Consider the following 22,986-nt stretch of genomic DNA (forward strand, 5'->3'; position numbering starts at 1 on the left):
GGAAACGCACAGCTCCAGATTCAGGGGCAGTTTCTTCCCGGCTGTTATCAGGCGACTGAACCATCCCACCACAACCAGAGAGCAGTGCTGGACTACTATCCACCTCACTGGAGACCCTCGGGCTATCTTTAATCAGAGGATAGACACAAAATGCAATGCTGGAGTAACACAGCGGGACAGGCAGCATCTCTGGAGTGAAGCAATCAGTGACGTTTTGAGTTGAGACCCTTCATCTGATTTTGCAGGACTTTATCGTTTAGTTTCATTTAGTTTAGATTTAGAGATACAGCGCGGAAACAAGGCCCTTCGGCCCACCGAGTCCGCACTGACCAGCGATCCCCGCACACTAACACTATCCTACACACACACACTAGGGACAATTTACACCTACACCAAGCCACTTAACCTACAAACCTGCACATGTTTGGAATGTGGGAGGAAACCGGAGCACCCGGAGAAAACCCACGCAGGTCACGGGGAGAACGTACAAACTCCGTACTAGGCTAAAAACTAAACTAAACTAAACTAAATAAATTAAATTAAACTAAATTAAAAAACTAAACTAAATTAAACTAAATTAAATTAAGCTAAACTAAACTAAACTAGTCTAAACTAAATTAAACTATACCAAATTGAACTAAACTGAACTAAACTAAACTAAACTTAACTAAACTAAACTAAACTAAATTAAACTATACTAAACTGAACTAAACTAAACTGAACTAAACTGAATTAAACTAAATCAAACTAAACTAAACTAAACTTAACTAAATTAAACTAAACTAAACTAAACTAAACTTAACTAAATTAAACTAAACTAAACTAAATTAAACTAAACTAAACTAAACTAAATTAAACTAAACTAAACTGAACTGAACTGAACTGAACTGAACAGAACTAAATTAAACTAAATTAAACTAAACTCAATTAAACTATACTAAACTGAACTAAACTAAACTGAACTAAACTGAATTAAACTAAATCAAACTAAACTAAACTAAACTTAACTAAATTAAACTAAACTAAACTAAACTAAACTAAACTAAACTAAACTAAACTAAACTTAACTTAACTAAACTAAACTAAACTAAACTAAACTAAACTGAACTAAACTAAACTAAATTAAGCTAAAAACTAAACTTAACTAAATTAAACTAAACTAAACTAAACTAAATTAAACTAAACTAAATTAAACTAAACTAAACTAAACTAAACTAAACTAAACTAAACTAAACTAAACTAAACTAAACTTAACTGAACTGAACTGAACTAAATTAAACTAAACTCAATGAAGCTAAAAACTAAATAATAATATGCCTTTATTGTCATTGTACACAAGGTACAACGAAATCAGAAGTGGTACAGCTGATAACAGTGCGACAGTGCGACAGTGCGACAGTGCGACAGTGCGACAGTGCGACAGTGCACAGTGCGACAGTGCGACAGTGCGACAGTGCGACAGTGCGACAGTGCGACAGTGCACAGTGCGACAGTGCGACAGTGCGACAGTGCGACAGTGCGACAGTGCGACAGTGCGACAGTGCACAGTGCGACAGTGCGACAGTGCGACAGTGCGACAGTGCACAGTGCGACAGTGCGACAGTGCACAGTGCGACAGTGCGACAGTGCAACAGTGCACAGTGCGACAGTGCACAGTGCGACAGTGCACAGTGCGACAGTGCACAGTGCGACAGTGCGACAGTGCAACAGTGCACAGTGCGACAGTGCGACAGTGCACAGTGCAAAGACAATTGCACAGACATACGAACCAACACAACAAATGCCAGTATCAAATAAAAAACAATTTAAAAGTAAACCAAACCAAACCAAACCAAACCAAACCAAACCAAACCAAACTAAACCAAACCAAACCAAACCAAACCAAACCAAACTAAACCAAACCAAACCAAACTAAACTAAATTAAACTAAACTAAATAAATTAAATTAAACTAAATTAAAAAAACTAAACTAAATTAAACTAAATTAAATTAAACTAATCTAAACTCAATTGAACTCAACTAAATTAAACTAAACTAAACTAAACAATTGATCTCAACTAAATTGAGCTAAAAACTAAACTAAACTAGTCTAAACTAAACCATTCTATCCAGGCCTTTCACTGTGCAGTACGTTTCAATGAGGTCTCCTACTTAGGCCAACTGTGATCCAGGCAAGCAGGGCAATGGGCCTAGCTTGGCCTCTGTACAGGTTTACAAATCGTCACACTGACCAGTAGCAGATTGTATAGTACAGGATCTCAGCGTTATCTTCAGCCGGCGCCTGCCTCTTCGTTCTCCGAGATCGCAGATCGAACCACTGTATCCCACTGACTGGCTGGTCTGCGGCCATCATCCATGCGGAATCTTCTCCGTCGGAGTAACTCAGTTGCGCTGTTGCCGAGGAGAGCACACTGTCAACTGAGGCCTGACTTTCGTTTCCTTAACATGGAGCCTTTATTCGCAGAATGACAGGTTACAAAGCTTTAGTCTAGAGAGGCAGCGCAGAAACAGGCCCTTCGGCCCACCGAGTCCGTGCCGACCAGCGATCATCCCGAACACTAGCACGATCTGTGTAGGCCGAAGGGCCTGTTTCCGCGCTGTACCTCTAAACTAAACTAAACTAAGGTCGAAACAATGTGTAGGAAAGAACTGCAGGTGCTGGTTTAAATCGAAGGTAGACACAAAATGCTGGAGTAACTCAGCGGGTCAGGCAGCGTCTCTGGAGAGAAGGAATGGGCGACGTTTTGGGTCGAGACCCTCCTTCAGACTGACACTATCTTACACACACTAGGGACAATTTATACTTCTACCAAGATAATATACTTACATGCCTGCATGTCTTTGGAGTGTGGGAGGAAACCCTAGATCTCAGAGAAAACTCACGCGGGTCACGGGGAGAACGTACAAACTCCGTACAGACAGCACCCGTAGTGACATTTTCACACAAAGGGTGGTGGGTGTATGGAACGAGGAGGTAGTTGAGGCTGGGACTATCGCAATGTTTAAGAGACAATTAGACAGGTACATGTATAGGACGGGTTTGGAGGGATATGGGTCAAACGCGGGCAGGTGGGATTAGTGTAGCTGGGGCATGTTGGCCGGTGTGGGCAAGTTGAGCCAAAGGGCCAGTTTCCATGCTGTGTGACTCTCTGTATTGGAAGGATTAAAACTGCCCATCACTGAGTCCGTCCTCACCTTCTCCATCATGGTCTGGTTTGGCTCAGCCACCAAGCACGACATCCGGAACAAGCAACGCATCGTTCGATCAGCCGAGAAGGTTGTTGTTGGCTGCAACCTTCCCCCCCATCGACGAACTGTACACTGCAAGGGCCAGGAAGCGAGCGGGCAAGATCATCTCTGACCCCTCTCACCCTGGCCACAAACTCTTTGAAGCACTTCCCTCTGGGAGGCGACTCCAGACTGTCAAAGCAGCCACAGCCAGACATAAAAACAGCTTTTTTTGCCACCAGCAGTAGCTCTGCTCAACAGCCAAAAGCAAAGATACTAGAGGAGCACGATGGACCACTATACTGAAGTGTCGAAACCACCTATACTGAAGTGTAGTACGCAAAGGAGCGTAACGTCCGCCATTTTAGTAAGCAAAACCCGCCGTTCGCTCTACCTCTCGCAGTGTAATCAGTGTTGTGGGGGAACAGTATGTGTGATGATACCATCAAAATGCAGAATATATCCCATCTATCAATTTTTGTTATTTAAAAAAAAATGTCTCTGGATGTTTCTGCCTACTAAAATGGCGCCGTGACGTACTACGGTCTTTAGGGTCGAGTGGTCTATCTTGCTCCTCTAGTATCTTTGGCCAAAAGTCTGTAGCCTCCATTTGCTATGGTATTTTATTTCATTCTTCGCACGTGTAAATTATAAGGTTTTATTCTTAATTGTTTACTTGTGAGCAAAGCACCAAGGCACATTCCTTGTATGTATGTATGTATGTATGTATACTTGGCTAATATAATTGATTCAATTCAATTCAATTCAATGGTTTGCAAACATCAATCGATCATCAGATTGCGATATTTTCAGTTCCATTCACGACTCTCTTGCGGCGACCAGCTTTCGTGGAAGGCCTTCAGAGTCCCCTTCCCGTTTAGTTTAGAGGTACAGCGCGGAAACAGGCCCTTCGGCCCACCAAGTCCGCGCCGACCAGCGATCCCCGCACACTAACACTATCCTACAGTGCAGTGGATAGCTTTTTTGTTGCGTGCTATCCAGTCATCGGAAAGACTCTGCATGGTTACAATCAAGCCGTCCATGTTGTACAGACACAGGGTAAAGGGAATAATGTTTAGTGCAGGTTAAAGTCCGATCAAAGATTGTCCGAGGGTCTCCAATGAGGTAGATGGTAGGTCAGGACCGGTCTCTAGTTGTTGCTAGGACGTTGCAGTTTAGTTTAGTTTAGTTTAGTTTAGTTTAGTTTAGTTTAGTTTAGTTTAGAAGTACAGCGCGGAAACAGACCCTTCGGCCCGCTAGGTCAGCACCGACCAGCGATCCCCGCACACTAACACTGTCCTACACACACTAGGGACAATTTTACGATTATACCAAGCCAATTAACCTTCAAACCTGTACGTCTTTGGAGTGTGGGAGGAAACCGGCGATCTTGGTGTGGCACGGTGGCATGGCGGAGTTGCCGCCTTACAGCGAATGCAGCGCCGGAGACCCGGGTTCCATCCCGACTACGGGTGCCGTCTGTACGGAGTTTGCACGTTCTCCCCGTGACCTGCGTGGGTTTTTTCCGAGCTCTTCGGTTTCCTCCCACACTCCAAAGACGTGCATGTTTGGAGGTTAATTGGCTTGATAAATGTAAATATTGTCCCTCGTGGGTGGAGGATAGTGTTAGTGTGCGGGGATCGCTGGGCGGCAGGTGACTCGGTGGGCCGAAAGGGCCTGTTTCCGCGCTGTATCTCTAAACTAAACTAAACAAGACTAATCTCGGGGAAAACCCACGCAGGTCACGGGGAGAACGTGCAGACAGCACCCGTGGTCGGGATCGAACTGGAGTCTCTGGCGCTGTGAGGCCGCAACTCTACCGTTGCGCCACCGTACCGCCCAATCGCAGTGTCTCTTGCTTGTCACTTACCTGTGTACTCCACCTTGCCTTGAACGGTAACTTCAAGCTGCAAATTGCCACAGGTATTCCCAGTCTCCTCGATAACCTGGTACGTCTTCAAAGTCTACGAATTCCACAAATAAATTTTCATTAAATTCTTTAAAAAAATTTTTTTTTTAAAATATTTATTTTTATTGAAGGAAAGATACAATACGAAAGACATAATGCATTTATATATAACAACAAAAATAATCCTCACCCAACCTCCCTGGACACCCCTTTGCAGCTGATGTGTTCACAATACATCATATCACAAATACAAATGCACAATTTGACAGCAAAACCTCTACATTCTTCCAAGGCACAGGCCTTATACACATCTACAACATGTCAGATGGTTCAGGATACACTCAATCATTATGCATCAGCCATCCTGTGAGGTGATCGGCAATTGTGTAAACAAAAATAAGTAAATAAATAAAAGTAAAACATAATTAAAGGCAGATCCCCAACTACAATCAGCCTGATGAAGGGTCTCGACCCGAAACGTCACCCATTCCTTCTCTCCCGAGATGCTGCCTGACCTGCTGAGTTACTCCAGCATTTTATGAATAAATACCGAAGATCTCGGAGAAAACCCAAGCAGGTCACGGGGAGAACGTACAAACTCCGTGCAGACAGCGCCCGTGGTCAGGATCGAACCCGGGACTCTGGCGCTGTGAGGCAGCAACTCTACCGCTGCGCCACCGTGCCGCCCAGTCTTGGCAGTGGTCGCTTCATTATGTACAAGAGAGACGTCGGAAACTCTCTACTTACAGTAAGTGTTCCATTTCCTGTGCCGGTGAGCGCCACGTTGATTATTTCACCCAGCGGAAACTGAAAAGCAATGAAAAAAATGTAGTCGTGAGTTATGTGACCGAGGAAGTCACGTGTACCGAGGTACAGTGAAAAGCTTTTGTTGCGTGCTAACCAGCCAGCGGAAAGACAACGCACGATTACAATCGAGCCGTCCACAGTGGATGGATACATGGTAAAGGGAATAACGTTCAGTGCAAGGTAAAGCCAGCAAAGTCTGACCGAAGATAGCCTGGGGGTCTCCAATCAGGTAGATGTAGTGTTGCCAACTTTCTCACTCCCAAATAAGGGACAAAAGGTAACGTCGCCGCCCCACGCCCCACGCCCCACGTGACCTCACCCCGCCAGCGGTCACGTGATCCCGCCTTACCAATGGAGGCCGCCCAGGCCGGGAGGCGGGTTGCTACGCCACATCCGTTAGGCGAACACACTCGGCCCCGCTCCACGAACACACTTCGTTAGTCTACATTGTCTGGGCCTACAGTGTCCGGGCCTACAGATTCTGGACCTATAGCGGCCCCCGGGCCAACAGTGTCCGGGCCTACAGTGTCCGGGCCTACAGTGTCCAGGCCCACAGCCTCCGGGCCAACAGCGGCCCCCGGGCTTACACTATCCGGGTCTACAGTGTCCGGGCCTCCACTGTCCGGGCCCACAGTGTCTGGGCCTAAAGTGTCCGGGCCTACAGCCTCCGGGCCTACAGCGCCCCCCTGGCTTACACTATCCGGGCCCACAGTGTCCGGGCTGACAGTGTCCGGGCCTACAGTGTCCGGGCCTACAGTGGCCCCCGGGCTTACATTATCCGGGCCTACAGTGTCTGGGCCTACAGTGTCCAGGCCTACAGTGTCCGGGCCTACAGCGTCTGGTCCTACAGTGGCCCCCGGGCCTACAGTGTCCGGGCCTACAGTGCTCCCCAGGGCCTAATATGGGACAAGGACGGTCCCGTATGGGACAAACAAATTTAGCCCAATATACGGGATGTCCCGGCTAATACGGGACAGTTGGCAACCCTAGGTAGATGGTAGGTCAGGACTGCTCTCTAGTTGTTGGTAAGGATGGTACAGTTTAGTTTAGCTTAGTATCATATATATTGTACAATTTGAAACATTGGCAGCACAAGGCTGAGGGATGATCTTAGAGGTTAGTTTAGTTTAGGGAGGTTGCATAGCAACCTGCCTCCCGGCCCGGGCGGCCGCCATTGATGGAGCGGGAGCACGTGGCCGCTGGCTGGGTGAGGTCACGTGGGGGGCGGGGCGGTGAAGTCACTTTGTCCCGTATTTGGGAGTGAGATATTTGGCACCCCTATCTACAGCGCATCTGTAGAAGTTGGTGAGATGATAATCTTGGGGACATGCCGAACATCCTAAGCTTTCTTGGCCATTGACTTTGGAGATACAGCACAGAAACAGGCCCTTCGGCCCATTGTGTTGGTGCTGACAGGGCGGCATGGTGGCGCAGCTGTAGAGTTGCCGCCTTACAGTGAATGCAGCGCCGGAGACTCGGGTTTGATCCTGACTACGGGCGCCGTCTGTACGGAGTTTGTACGTTCTCCCCGTGACCTGCGTGGGTTTTCTCCGAGATCTTCGGTTTCCTCCCACACTCCAAAGACGTGCAGGTATGTGGGTTAATTGGCTGGGCCAATTGTGTGTAGGATAGTGTGTGTAGGATAGTGTTAGTGTGCGGGGATCGCTGGGCGGCGCGGACCCGGTGTACTCCCTCTAAGGCTAGAATGTCTTTCCTCAGATTAGGAGACCAAAACTGTACACATTACTCCAGGTGCGGTCTCACCAAGGCCCTGTACAACTGCAGCAGAACCTCCCTGTTCCTATACTCAAATCCTCTTGCTATGAATGCTAACATACCATTCGCTTTCTTCACTGCCTGCTGCACCTGCACGCTTGCTTTCAATGACTGGTGCACCATGACACCCAGGTCACGTTGCATCTCCCCTTTTCCTAATTGGCCATCATTCAGGTAATACTCTGCTTTCCTGATCTTGCCGCCAAAGTGGATAACCTCACATTTATCCACATTATATTGCATCTGCCATGCATTTGCCCACTCGCCTAATCTATCCAAGTCACTCTGCAGCCTCCTAGCATCCTCCTCGCAGCTAACACTGCCACCCAGCTTCGTGTCATCCGCAATTCCCTCGTCCAAATCGAGATGTTGCATTCAATTCCCTCGTCCAAATCGAAGGGGGGGGGGGGATGGGAAGATGTGGGCGGTAGTGGGGTCCCGTTGGATTCCGTGCTGTGTGCGACAGCTGAATGAAGCTTCAATCGTGGTTGGGTCGACCTTCCTACCTTCAGCTGGTCCTGGATCAGTGCGTTGCTTCTCTCTATTTTGATGATCTTGCTCTTTTTTCTGCTAGGGCTGGTGAACGTGAACTGCATGTCGATCTCCTGAGGGTGGTAGGTTGCAATGCTGTACTCCGACAGAGCTTCCAAGGCGACCACCGTATCCTTGCCGACCGAAGGAGGGAGTGGGGAGGCAGAGGGGAGAAACTCTGTTTTACAACTGAAACATTACAACATTAGAAGGATGAGAGGGGATCTTATCGAAACGTATGAGATTACCAAGGGGTTGGGCACGCTAGAGGCAGGAAACATGTTCCCAATGTTGGGGGAGTCCAGAACAAGGGGCCACACAGTTTCAGAATAAGGGGTCGGCCATTTTGAACGGAGATGAGGAAAAACTTTTTCAGTCAGAGAGTTGTGAATCTGTGGAATTCTCTGCCTCAGAAGGCAGTGGAGGCCAATTCTCTGAATGCATTCAAGAGAGAGCTAGATAGAGCTCTTAAGGATAGCGGAGTCAGGGGGTATGGGGAGAAGGCAGGAACGGGGTACTGATTGAGAATGATCAGCCATGATCACATTGAATGGCGGTGCTGGCTCGAAGGGCCAAAGGGCCGAATGGCCTCCTCCTGCACCTATTGTCTATTGTCTATTGTCGATTGTAAATCACAAACTCAAAGGTTCGCAGGTTGTCGGAGTAGAATCAGGCCATTCGGCCCATCGAGTCAACTCCACCATTCCATCATGGCTGATCATTGGAGTTTGGAAGGATGAGAGGGGGGAGGGAGGGGGAGGAGGGAGGGAGGGGGGAGGGGGGAGGGAAGAGGGGAGGAGAGGGGGGGAGGAGAGGATGCTACACCAATACAGGAGAGGTTTGGGCCTCTCAAACGGGTCCACTTGGTCTAGTTCAGTATTAAAATGAAGCCGCCATTGACCGATTTGTTGACCCATTCCAGTTCAATGATGTGATTGCCACAACTCTGCTACACACAACCAAGCCCATCTGAGAATGTAGACGCAAGGAACTGCAGATGCCGGCTGACAAAAAAAGACACGAAGCGCTGGAGTAACTCAGCCAGACAGGCAGCATCTCCGGAGAGAAGGAATGGGTGATGTTTCGGGTTGAGACCCTTCTTCAAACTGAGAGTCGGGGGAGAGGGAGACACAGAGATGAGGAAGTGCAAGGTGTGAAAATAGGACAAAGGGGATGGAGATCAAGGAATTATGTGGAATAGATCATTGTGAGCTGGGAGAAGCTAATCACAAAGCAAACAGAGATAAAATGTAGTCTTATTTTCACATCTTACACTTCCTCACCTAAGTATCTCCCTCTCTCCTGACATCAGTCTCGACCGGAAAGGCCACCCATCCCTTCTCTCCAGAGATGCTGCCTGTCCCGCTGAGTTACTCCAGCATTTTGTGTCTCACTCAGGTTTGTAAGTTAATTGGCTTGGTATAAATGTAAAATGGTCCCTCGTGTGTGTGTAGGATAGTGTTAGTGTGCGGGGATCGCTGGTCGGCGCGGACTCGATGGGCCGAAGGGCCTGTTTCTCTAAACTAAACTAAACTGAAGTAGTAGAAAGAAACGAGCGTAGTTACTGATTAATGCACAATAGGATACAAAGTGCTGGAGTCATTCAGCGGGTCGGGCAGCATCTCTGGAGAAAAAAACGGATAGGTGACGTTTCGGGTCGGGACCCTTCTTGAGACTGATTTTAGGGCGGGGAAAGCTGGAAGAGAGGTGGGAGTGAGACAAATGCAGTGAAGAAAGCTAATGGCATGTTGGCCTTCATAACGAGAGGATTTGAGTATAGGAGCAAGGAGGTCCTACTGCAATTGTGCAGGGCCCTGGTGAGACCGCACCTGGAGTACTGTGTGCAGTTTTGGTCTCCTAATTTGAGGAAGGACGTCCTTGCTATTGAGGCAGTGCAGCGTAGGTTCACCAGGTTAATCCCCGGGATGGCGGGACTGTCATATGAGGAAAGATTGGAAAGACTGGGCTTGTATTCACTGGAGTTTAGAAGGATGAGAGGGGATCTTATAGAGACGTATAAAATTATAAAAGGACTGGACAAGCTCGATGCAAGAACAATGTTCCCAATGTTGGGGGAGTCCAGAACCAGGGGCCACACACACAGTCTAAGAATCAAGGGGAGGCCATTTAGAACTGAGGCGAGAAAATACTTTTTCACCCAGAGAGTTGTGAATCTGTGGAATTCTCTGCCATAGAGGGCAGTGGAGGCCAATTCACTGGATGGATTCAAAAGAGAGTTAGATTGAGCTCTAGAGGCTAGCGGAGTCAAGGGATGTGGGGAGAAGGCAGGCATGGGGTACTGATTGTGGATGATCAGCCATGATCACAATGAATGGCAGTGCTGACTCGAAGGGCCAAATGGCCTCCTCCTGCACCTATTTTCTATGTTTCTATGCTTCAGGTAAGGGGGCGGTTGATGTACGCAGATGGTCGAACAAAGGCCAGAGATGAAAAGAAGGGAGGAGTGAGACAAAGGGATTGATGAGTCGCGAATTGTGAAGCTAGAGGAAGGAATACAGGTGGAAGGGGAGGGTGAGGGGAGAAATAGGTGCGATTCCAGGTGGGGCACAGTGGAGAGGGTGGGTGGGGGGGGAGGGAGGAGCTCAGTCTGAGAATATTGGCGTGGCAGTAGAGTTGCCGCCTTACAGCGAATGCAGCGCCGGAGACCCGGGTTCCATCCCGACTACGGGCGCCGTCCGTACGGAGTTTGTACGTTCTCCCCGTGATCTGCGTGGGTTTTCTCCGAGATCTTCGGTTGAATCCAACACTCCAAAGACGTGCGGGTGTGCAGGTTAATCGGTTTGGTAAATGTAAACATTGTCCCCAGTGGGTGTGGGATAGTGTTAGTGTGCGGGGATCGCTGGGCGGCACGGACCCGGTGGGCCGAAGGGGCCTGTTTCCGTGCTGTATCTCTAAACTAAACTACTTTAGTGTAGTTTAGAGATACAGCATGGAAACAGGCCCTTCGGCCCACTGAGTACAGGCTGACCATCGGTCGCCGGTTCACACTAGTTCTACGTTACCCAACTTTCCCATCCGCTCCCAACACACCATGGGGCAATTTCACAGAGGGGCCGATTAACCGACAAACCCTCACGCCTTAGAGATGTGGGAGGAAACCGGAGCCCCCGGAGAAAACCCACGCGGTCACGGGGAGAACGTGTAAACAAGCCGTCCGCAGTGTGTGAACACAGGATGAAGGGAATAACGTGAATAACGTTTAGTGCAAGGTAAAGCCCGTAATGGCCGATCAAGGATAGTCCGAGAGTCTCCAATGAGGTGGATAGTAGTTCAGCACTGCTCTCTGGTTGTGGTGGGATGGTTCAGTTGCTTGATAACAGCCGGGAAGAAACTGCCCCTGAATCTGGAGGTGTGTGTTTTCACACTTCTGTACCTCTTGCCCGATGGGAGAGGGGGGGAGAAGAGGGAGTGGCCGGGGGTGAGACTGGTCCTTGATGATGCTGCTGGCCTTGCCGAGGCAGCGTGAGGTGCAGATGGAGTCGGTGGAAGGGAGGTCGGTTTGTGCAATGGTCTGGGCTGCTGGCCTTGCCGAGGCAGCGTGAGGTGTAGATGGAGTCGGTGGAAGGGAGGTCGGTTTGTGTGTGTGATGGTTCTCAAGTGGCAGGAGCAGAATTAGGCCATTCGGCCCATCCAGTCCACTCCGCCATTCAATCACGGCTGACCTACCTCTCCCTCCCGACCCCATTCTCCTGCCTTCTCCCCACAACCCCTGACACCCGCACTAATCAAGACCTAGGCTGCGTCCACAACTCTCTGCGATCTGTGGGAAGGAACTGCAGATGCTGGTTTAGGCCGAAGATGGACACAAAACGCTGGAGCAACTCAGCGTGACAGGCGGCATCTCGGGAGAGAAGGAACGGGTGACGTTTCGGGTCGAGACCCTTCTTCAGACCCGTTCCTTCTCTCCAGAGATGCTGCCCGACCCGCTGAGTTACTCCTATCTCTAGTGGGCTTGGGCGGTGGCGGTTCCCAAAACCCGGCACGGGACCTACCTGCGTGGAGAGGAACCCGCCAGCGTAGTTCCGCTGTTCCGTCAGCCACCTGACGATGGCGTTAGAGTAGTGGAGGTCCTCCATAGTGACCGCGGCCAGGAGCGCGTAGGCGGTGGCTTCCACCTCGACGGCAATGGCCTTCCGCGCTCCGCCGACCAGCGTTTTCTTGACATCCTGGTCAATCTTCCAATGTCGAGTATCCTGTTCTGCTCCACCATTCGCAAGAGTCGTAGATTTTAAAGGGGTCCAGTTTTAGTTTAGGTTAGTTTAGAGATACTGCGCGCAAACTGGCCCTTCGGCCCACCAAGTCCGCGCCGACCAGCGATCCCCCTCCCGCCCGCACGCTAACACTACCCTACGCACACTAGGGACAGTTTTTACACTTACACCAAGCCAATGGAGCTACGAAACCCGCGCGTCTTTGGGGTGTGGGAGGAAACCGGAGATCCCGGAGAAAACCCACGCGTGTCACATCACGGGGAGAACGTGCAAACTCCGTACGGACGGCGCCCGCGCGGTCCACGTTCTCCAGAGATGCCGCCTGACCCGCTGAGAGACACCATGCACGAACACACAGCACCCGAGGTCAGGATCGAACCAGGGTCTCCGGCGCTGTGAGGCAGCAGTTCTACCAGAGGGTAACTTTCCCACACAGAGGGCGGTGGGTGTGTGGAACGAGCTGCCGGAGGAGGTCGTTGAGGCTGGGACTATCCCATCATTTAAGAAACAGTTGGACAGGTACACGGACAGGACGGGTTTGGAGGGTTATGGACCAAGCGCAGGCAGGTGGGACTAGTGTAGCTGGGACATTGTTGGCCGGTGTGGGCACGTTGGGCCAGAGGGCCTGTTTCCACACTGTATCACTCTAGGAAATCTCTCCCTCATAACAATTTGTCACGACAAGAGAAAATTGGATGGGACTTGGGTCTTTACCTTTGTCATAAGTTTCGAAACTCTTCAGTCTTTCGTAAGCCATCCTTGCTATAGAACTAGTCCGGACCACCAAGGCGACAGCATAGCTGGTGATCGCCAACACGTAAGGCCTCTTAATGTCTTCGACCTTGCTCGTGAGGAAGTCCACAGCCTTGTGAATGCTTTGTTCCTAGAAGAAATGTTTAATTTAGCAATGGACTCGTTTAGGAATAGATCGAGTAGACGTCGAGTCTCTTGCCCAGAGTAGGGGAATTGAGGACCAGAGGACATAGTTGCCAGGACTCTATGATTAGTTTATGACTCTATGATTAGTTTAGTTTAGTTTTAGAGATACAGCGCGTAAACAGGCCCTTCGGCCCACAGAGTCCGTGCTGACCAGCGATCGCCGCACATTAACACTGCCCGACAGAAGGGGGAGGGGTTGTACGGTTTTATAGCCACAGGGAAGATGGATCTCCTGTGGCGTTCTGTGCTGCATCTTGGTGGGACCAGTCTGTTGGTGAAGGTGCTCCTCAGGTTGGCCAGTGCGTCACGGAGGGGGTGAGCTGTTATTGTCCAGGACGCTCCGCAGTTTGAGGAGCCTCCTCCCCTCTGAGACCACCTCCCCATGAATCCAACTCCAACTCCGCCCCCAGGACGGAGCCGGCCTTCCCCGATGAGTTTGGCACCAAAGCCAATTCACCTACAAACCCGCACGTCATTGTAATGCGGGACGGTAGCGCAGCGGTAGAGTTGCTGCTTTACAGCGAATGCAGCGCCGGAGACTCAGGTTCGATCCTGACTACGGGTGCTGCACTGTAAGGAGTTTGTACGCTCTCCCCGTGACCTGCGTGGGTTTTCTCCGAGATCTTCGGTTTCCTCCCACACTCCAAAGACGTACAGGTATGTAGGTTAATTGGCTGGGTAAATGTAAAAATTGTCCCTAGTGGGTGTAGGATAAGTGTTAGTGTGTGGGGATCGCTGGGCGGCACGGACTTGGTGGGCCGAAAAGGCCTGTTTCCGGCTGTATATATATGATATGATATGATATGATATGAAACCGGAGCACCCGGAGAAAACCCACGCAGGTCACGGGGAGAAAGTACAAACTGCTGCAAGTAAGAATTTCATTGTTCTTTCTGGAACACATGACAATAAAACACTCTTGACTCTCTCTTAAGTTGAGGTAACTTAAGATTGAGGGCCTGAGCTACAGGGAGAGGTTGAGCAGGCTGGGCCTCTACTCCTTGGAGCGCAGGAGGATGAGGGGTGATCTTATAGAGATGTACAAAATCATGAGAGGAATAGATCGGGTAGACGCACAGAGTCTCTTGCCCAGAGTAGGGGAATCGAGGACCAGAGGACACAGGTTCAAGGTGAAGGGGGGGAAAGATTTAATAAGAATCTGAGGGGCAACTTTTCCACACAGAGGGTGGTGGGTGTGTTGAGTTACTCCAGTATGTTTGTGTCTCTCCGCAGTTCCTTCCCACACTGTTTCTGCACTGTATCTCTAAACTAAAACTAAAGTCAAGGTACAATCGTGACGTTAAAGAGGCTTTTGCGATGGCGCTCGGATACGCAGGGAATGGAGGGTTGTGGGTGGACTGCAGGTAGAGGAGAAGAGGCATTGTGTCCGGCACTGACATTGTGGGCCGAAGGGCCTGTTCCAGTGCTGTACTGTTTAGTTTAAAGATACAGTGAGGAAACAGGCCCCTTCGGCCCACCGGGACCGCGCCGACCAGCGATCCCCGCACACTAACACCATCCCACACACCCACGAGGGACAATGTTTACATTTACCAAGCCGAATAACCTACAAACCTGCACGTCATTGGAGTGTGGGATCTCGGGGAAAACCCACGCGGGTCACGGGGAGAACGTACAGACACCGTACAGACGGCGCCCGTGGTCGGGATGGAACCCGGGTCTCCGGCGCTGCATTCGCTGTGAGGCGGCAACTCTACCGCTGCGCCACCGTTCTATGTTCTAAGTTCCACGGGTTCTATCAACACCCTGACCCTCTTCCCCTTTGTCCCTTAGCAGGCGAGAAGAAGGACGAGGAGGAGGTCCTACCGTAGGTTGTCCACCTGACAAAGACGAGAGGCTCCTTCACACCTGGAGCACCTTTCTGCATCCAGGAGGCCGTGAGATTATTGTGTTGCTATTCCCCGCGCCCTTTCCAGCCCGACGAGATCTTTCCCCTTGACGCGGAAACAGAACGCCACACTCGGAATGCCATGCGTCGAGCCTTACCACACGTTGTCTTTCGCCGACATCATCTTGGAAGGATGGCAAAGCATTCACGAACGAGATGGTCACAAAAGCGGTCAAGGAAACCTGCTTCTCGATCCCGGAAACTCCACCCTAAAATAAACATCAAGCGATCAGTAAAAGATTTGTAGGTTTGTTGGTTAATTAGTTTCGGTTAGAGATACAGCGCGGAGACAGGCCCTTTAGGACCACCGGGTCCGCGCCGACCAGCGATCCTCGCACACTAACACTACCCTACACCCACTAGGGACAGTTGTAACCTACAAACATGCAGTTGTACAGGGCCCTAGTGAGACCGCACCTGGAGTACTGTGTGCAGTTGTACAGGGCCCTAGTGAGACCGCACCTGGAGTACTGTGTGCAGTTGTACAGGGCCCTAGTGAGACCGCACCTGGAGTACTGTGTGCAGTTGTACAGGGCCCTAGTGAGACCGCACCTGGAGTACTGTGTGCAGTTGTACAGGGCCCTAGTGAGACCGCACCTGGAGTACTGTGTGCAGTTGTACAGGGCCCTAGTGAGACCGCACCTGGAGTACTGTGTGCAGTTTTGGTCTCCAAATTTGAGGAAGGATATTCTTGCTATTGAGGACGTGCAGCATAGGTTCACCAGGTTAATTCCCGGAATGGCGGGACTGTCCTATTTTGAAAGACTGGAGCGACTAGGCTTGTATACACTGGAATATAGAAGGATGAGAGGGGATCTTATCGAAACATATAAGATTATTAAGGGGTTGGACACGTTAGAGGCAGGAAACATGTTCCCAATGTTGGAGGAAGGATATTCTTCCTATTGAGGGCGTGCAGCGTAGGTTTACTAGGTTAATTCCAGGAATGGAGGGACTGTCATATGTTGAAAGACTGGAGCGACTAGGCTTGTATACACTGGAATATAGAAGGATGAGAGGGGATCTTATCGAAACGTATAAGATTATTAAGGGGTTGGACACGTTAGAGGCAGGAAACATGTTCCCAATGTTGGGGGAGTCCAGAACCAGGGGCCACAGTTTAAGAATAAGGGGTTGGCCATTTAGAACAGAGATGAGGAAAAACTTTTTCAGTCAGAGAGTTGTGAGTCTGTGGAATTCTCTGCCTCAGAAGGCAGTGGAGGTCAATTCTCTGAATGCATTCAAAAGAGAGTTAGATAGAGCTCTTAAGGATAGCGGAGTCAGGGGGTATGGGGAGAAGGCAGGAACGGGGTACTGATTGAGAATGATCAGCCATGATCACATTGAATGGCGGTCCTGGCTCGAAGGGCCGAATGGCCTACTCCTATGCCTATTGTCTATAAACCTGCACGTCTTTGGAGTGTGGGAGGAAACCGAAGATCTCGCAGGTCACGGGGAGAACGTGCAAACTCCGTACAGACAGCACCCTTAGTCGAGATGGAACCCGGGTCTCAGGCGCTGCATTCGCTGTAAGGCGGCAACTCTACCGCTGCGCCACCGTGACCATCCAATTGCCTTGGTGCAGTTGTAAATTGTCCCGAGTGTGTGTAGGATAGCGTTAGTGAGGGAGGAACCGAGGTACAGTGAAAAGCTTGTGTTGCGAGCGAACTAGCCAGTGATTCCACCCGCCTTTACACGTGACAACTATCCAAACGGTAACTGAAGTTCGGCCTCTACTGAATCCAGTGAGATTGATAACAGGAGAAAAGGTTGAGTTGGTTGAGCTGCAGGGAGAGGTTGGGCAGGCTGGGTCTCTATTCCTTGGAGCGCAGGAGGATGAGGGGGGATCTTATAGAGGTGTACAAAATCATGAGAGGAATAGATCGGGTAGACGCACAGAGTCTCTTGCCCAGAGTAGGGGAATCGAGGACCAGAGGACAGAGGTTCAAGGTGAAGGGGAATTTTTTTTTAATAGGAATCTGAGGGGTATCTTTTTCACACAAAGGGTGGTGGGTGTTTGGAATGAGGAGGTAGTTGAGGCTGGGACTATCCCGACGTTTAAGAAACAGTTAGACAGGTGCGTGGATAGGACAGGTTTGGAGGGATATGGGCCAAAACGCGGGCAGGTGAGACTTGTGTAGCTGGGACATTGTTGGCCGGTGTGGGCAAGTTGGGCCGAAGGGCCTGTTTCCACGCTGTATCACTCTATGACTCTCTAAAACTGCAGGTGCTGGTTTAAAACCTAAGATGGACACCAAAACGCCGGAGTAACTCTGCGGGACAGGCAGCATCTCCGGAGAGAAAGAATGGGTGACGTTTCAGGTCGAGACCCTTCGTCTGGTTTGGCTCAGCCACCAAGCATGACATCCGGAGGCTGCAACGCATCGTTCGATCAGCCGAGAAGGTTGTTGTTGGCTGCAACCTCCCTCCCCCCCATTGACGAACTGTACACTGCAAGGGCCAGGAAGCGAGCGGGCAAGATCATCTCTGACCCCTCTCACCCTGGCCACAAACTCTTTGAAGCACTTCCCTCTGGAAGGCGACTCCGGACTGTCAAAGCAGCCACAGCCGGACATAAAAACAGCTTTTTTGCCGCGAGCAGTAACTCTACTCAACAGCCAAAAGCAAAGATACTAGAGGAGCAAGATGAACCATTCCATCGAAACCGCCTGCACTGAAGTGTAGTGCGCAAAGGAGCGTAACGTCCGCCATTTTAGTAAGCAAAACTCGCCGTTCGCTCTGCCTCTCGCAGTGCAATCAGTGTTTTGGGGCAACAGTATGTGTGATGATACACAGAGCACATATCATATCATATCTTATCATATATATACAGCCGGAAACAGGCCTTTTCGGCCCACCAAGTCCGCGCCGCCCAGCGATCCCCGTACATTAACACTATTCTACACCCACTAGGGACAATTTTTACATTTACCCAGCCAATTAACCTACATACCTGTACGTCTTTGGAGTGTGGGAGGAAACCGAAGATCTCGGAGAAAACCCACGCAGGTCACGGGGAGAACGTACAAACTCCTTACAGTGCAGCACCCGTAGTCAGGATCGAACCTGAGTCTCCGGCGCTGCATTCGCTGTAAAGCAGCAACTCTACCGCTGCGCTACCGTGCCGCCCATGTCAAAAGATAAGTTAGCGCGTTTTCATGGCCATATAAATCTTACTTGTTGTGATAGATGTAATTCTGAGGTGGCTTCGCTGACTCATATGTTTGAGTCACTTGCCCCACTTTTGAAAAAATATTGGAAAGAAAATGTTTTGATACTATTTCTGTAGTTTTAGGTATTGATTTACAACCTCATCCTATCACAACAATTTTTGGGCTACCAATGTTAGATTCTATTCATCTGCTCCCTTCAGCCCGGCGGTTGATTGCTTTTACTACATTAATTGCCAGAAGATCTATTTTTTTTTCAATGGAAAGACTCTAATCCTCCCACCACACTCCATTGGTATTCTGAAACGATATCATGTTTAAATTTAGAAAAACTTAGGAGTGAAATTGTTGAACCCTCGGTTAAATTTGGTAGGACTTGGGGAAGCTTTATTCAATATTTTCACACGATATAAGTTGTTCCCTCTCCAGCCGTTATAATAATTTTTCACCTTTATTTGGTGGAACAGATTTGACGACAAACAGGGGTCTAAACTGTTGAAATTTCTTTTTGCAGCCCAGATTCTGTTTTTTGTTGTTGTTTTTTTTTGCTTATTTTAGTTTAGGGGGTAAATTAAAAATAAAAAAAATCTCTCTTTTTGTCTTTTTGTTTATATATATATGTTCTCTTTTAACCTTTTATCTATAATTACATAGAGACTGGGAGGTCTACACCCTATTATCTGAATGGTGGCCGATTAGGAGAAGGGGAGATGCTGTGGTGCACCAGTCATTGAAAGTAGGCATGCAGGTGCAGCAGGCAGTGAAGAAAGCCAATGGTATGTTGGCATTCATAGCGAGGGGATTTGAGTATAGGAGCAGGGAGGTTCTGCTGCAGTTGTACAGGGCATTGGAGAGAACACACCTGGAGTATTGCGTACAGTTTTGGTCTCCTAATCTGAGGAAAGACATTCTTGCCATAGAGGGAGTACAGAGAAGGTTCACCAGATTGATTCCTGGGATGGCGGGACTTTCATATGAAGAAAGACTGGATAGACTCGGCTTGTACTCGCTGGAATTTAGAAGATTGAGGAGGGATCTTATAGAAACTTACAAAATTCTTAAGGGGTTGAACAGGCTAGATGCAGGAAGATTGTTCCCGATGTTGGGGAAGTCCAGAACAAGGGGTCACAGTTTAAGGATAAAGGGGAAGTCTTTTAGGACCGAGATGAGAACATTTTTTTTCCACACAGAGAGTGGTGAATCTGTGGAATTCTCTGCCACAGGGGGTAGTTGAGGCCAGTTCATTGGCTATATTTAAGAGGGAGTTAGATGTGGCCCTTGTGGCCAAAGGGATCAGGGGGTATGGAGAGAAGGCAGGTACGGGATACTGAGTTGGATGATCAGCCATGATCATATTGAATGGCGGTGCTGGCTCGAAGGGCCGAATGGCCTACTCCTGCACCTATTTTCTATGTTTCTATGTTTCTATATGTATTTTGAAACTGGATTTATATTTAGGTTACATTTGTTGTTAATGTAATCCTGATCCCTGCGAATCAATATCACTGTTATGCTTATCATTTTTTAATAAAAAGATTTGAAAAGTATGTGTGATGATACCATTAAAATGGCAGAATATGTTCTGATAATCCTAATATAATTAATTTTGGGTCCATATCTAATTTTTTATTAATAACTTTAGAAACTATTTTAAAAATCTCCAACCAGAAGTTTTGCATTTTTATACAAGTTACGAAAATATGAGTTAAATTAGCTTCTTGAAATTGACATTTATCACAAATAGGAGAGATACTAGGAAAAATCCTATTTAATTTCGTCTTCGAATAATGTAATCTATGTATTATTTTAAATTGTATTAAGGAATGTCTAGTATTCAATGAACATTGATGTATATGTTGTAAACTTTCATCCCATATATCTTGCATTATAAATTGATTCAATTCGTCCTCCCATGCTCGTCTATAAGATTCTGAGTTCGGAATGTCAGTGTCAAGGAGAGTATTGTAAATAAAGGATATTAATTTATTTGAGTTATAATGTCGATTCAGGCATACATCAAGTGTTTCTGGACCTCTAAACTTATATTCTTGCATGTGTGATTTTACATAATCTCTAAGTTGTAAATATCTAAAATAATTATTAACATGTAATCCGTACTTCTGCTGTAAATCCTGAAAAGAGAGAAAAGTTCCCTTATGATATAGATCTCCCACCCTTTTGATTCCATAACTTTTCCACTGAGCAAAGCCTCTATCTAAGACAGACGGTTTAAAAGAAGGATTATTCGCAATAGGAAGGAAAACAGATAATTTACTCAATTTTAACGTAAGCTTTAATTGTTTCCAGGTACGGATAACACTATGTATAATGGGATTACCTCCATATGTTTTTTTATTTAAATTTATTGGAGCTAAGAGGATCGCACCGATATCGAATGGTAAACAATCCTCTTTCTCCATCTTTAACCAATCCGGTTGTTGATCAGAATCATCCAACCAGCAGGTTATATTTTTAATATTAACCGCCCAATAATAAAATAAAAAGTTAGGTAAAGCAATTCCTCCATTAATTTTAGACTTACATAAATGTCTTTTATTTATTCTATGAGTCTTGTAATCCCAACCTGGCAGAATATATATCTCATCTATCAACTCACAGATTTGAGTTATTTTTCTATTCAAATGTTTCTGCAAGTTTCTGCCGACTAAAATGGCCGCCGTGACGCATTATCTTTGGCCAAAACTCTGTAGCCTCCTTTTGCTCTGGTATTTTATTTAATTCTTCGCATGTGTAAATTATAAAGTTTTGTTGTTAATTGTTCACTGAGTGTCGTGTTGCTACTTGTGTGCAGAGCACTAAGGCACATTCCTTGTATGTGTATATATATATACTTGGCGAATAAAATCCATTCAATTCAATTCAAAACGACAGAGGAACAGTGAACGGCAGGCTTATACAACCTTTAATTCGTGGTGCCACATAGGCTGGTCATCGAGAAAGTATCCATTTTCGCGTTGCCAACTGATCACGTACAAGACGGCTTGCCGAATGTGCTCGCGCTCGACGTAGATGTGTTTGCTTGCAGTCGAGAATATCTTAGCGATGAATGCGGTTAACCTGCGAGAGTGGAGCACCAAAAGGTTTATCGAGCTGCGGGAAGGAACGAACTGCAGACGCCGGTAGGAATATCTGGGAAGGAACTGCTGCAGATAGACAATAGACAATAGGTGCGGGAGTAGGCCATTCGGCCCTTCGATCCGGCACCGCCATTCAATGCGATCATGGCTGATCACTCTCAATCAGTACCCTGTTCCTGCTTTCTCCCCATACCCCCTCACTCCGCTATCCTTAAGAGCTCTATCCAGCTCTCTCTTGAAAGCATCCAACGAACTGGCCCCCACTGCCTTCTGAGGCAGAGAATTCCACACCTTCACCACTCTCTGACTGAAAAAGTTCTTCCTCATCTCCGTTCTAAATGGCCTACCCCTTATTCTTAAACTGTGGCCCCTTGTTCTGGACTCCCCCAACATTGGGAACATGTTTCCTGCCTCTAATGTGGCCAATCCCCTAATTATCTTATATGTTTCAATAAGATCCCCCCTCATCCTTCTAAATTCCAGTGTATACAAGCCCAATCGCTCCAGCCTTTCAACATACGACAGTCCCGCCATTCCGGGAATTAACCTAGTGAACCTACGCTGCACGCCCTCCATAGCAAGAATATCCTTCCTCAAATTTGGAGACCAAAACTGCACACAGTACTCCAGGTGCGGTCTCACCAGGGCCCGGTACAACTGTAGAAGGACCTCTTTGCTCCTATACTCAACTCCTCTTGTTATGAAGGCCAACATTCCATTGGCTTTCTTCACTGCCTGCTGTACCTGCATGCTTCCTTTCATTGACTGATGCACTAGGACACCCAGATCTCGTTGAACTCCCCCTCCTCCTAACTTGACACCATTCAGATAATAATCTGCCTTTCTATTCTTACTTCCAAAGTGAATAACCTCACACTTATCTACATTAAACTGCATCTGCCATGTATCCGCCCACTCACACAACCTGTCCAAGTCACCCTGCAGCCTTATTGCATCTTCCTCACAATTCACACTACCCCCCAGCTTAGTATCATCTGCAAATTTGCTAATGGCACTTTTAATCCCTTCGTCTAAGTCATTAATGTATATCGTAAATAGCTGGGGTCCCAGCACCGAACCTTGCGGTACCCCACTGGTCACTGCCTGCCATTCCGAAAGGGACCCATTTATCCCCACTCTTTGCTTTCTGTCTGTCAACCAATTTTCTATCCATGTCAGTACCCTACCCCCAATACCATGTGCCCTAATTTTGCCCACTAATCTCCTATGTGGGACCTTGTCGAAGGCTTTCTGAAAGTCGAGGTACACCACATCCACTGACTCTCCCCTGTCAATTTTCCTAGTTACATCCTCAAAAAATTCCAGTAGATTTGTCAAGCATGATTTCCCCTTCGTAAATCCATGCTGACTCGGAATGATCCTGTTA

At 48.1% G+C, this 22,986-nt stretch overlaps 1 protein-coding gene across 1 annotated transcript in view; it reads right to left on the reverse strand.

Annotated features, from left to right (window-relative positions):
* LOC144603196 (complement C4-like) overlaps positions 1-22,986 on the reverse strand; it is a 127,285-nt gene that overhangs the window by 34,513 nt on the left and 69,786 nt on the right. The window contains 8 exon segments of the mRNA XM_078416376.1: positions 2,232-2,391; positions 5,099-5,192; positions 5,885-5,944; positions 8,227-8,385; positions 12,265-12,470; positions 13,198-13,366; positions 15,430-15,540; positions 21,423-21,579. Coding sequence (XP_078272502.1) covers positions 2,232-2,391; positions 5,099-5,192; positions 5,885-5,944; positions 8,227-8,385; positions 12,265-12,470; positions 13,198-13,366; positions 15,430-15,540; positions 21,423-21,579 — 1,116 coding nt within the window.

The sequence above is a fragment of the Rhinoraja longicauda genome, chromosome 19, assembly GCF_053455715.1.
Source record: "Rhinoraja longicauda isolate Sanriku21f chromosome 19, sRhiLon1.1, whole genome shotgun sequence".
Classification (NCBI taxonomy): Eukaryota; Metazoa; Chordata; class Chondrichthyes; order Rajiformes; family Arhynchobatidae; genus Rhinoraja; species Rhinoraja longicauda.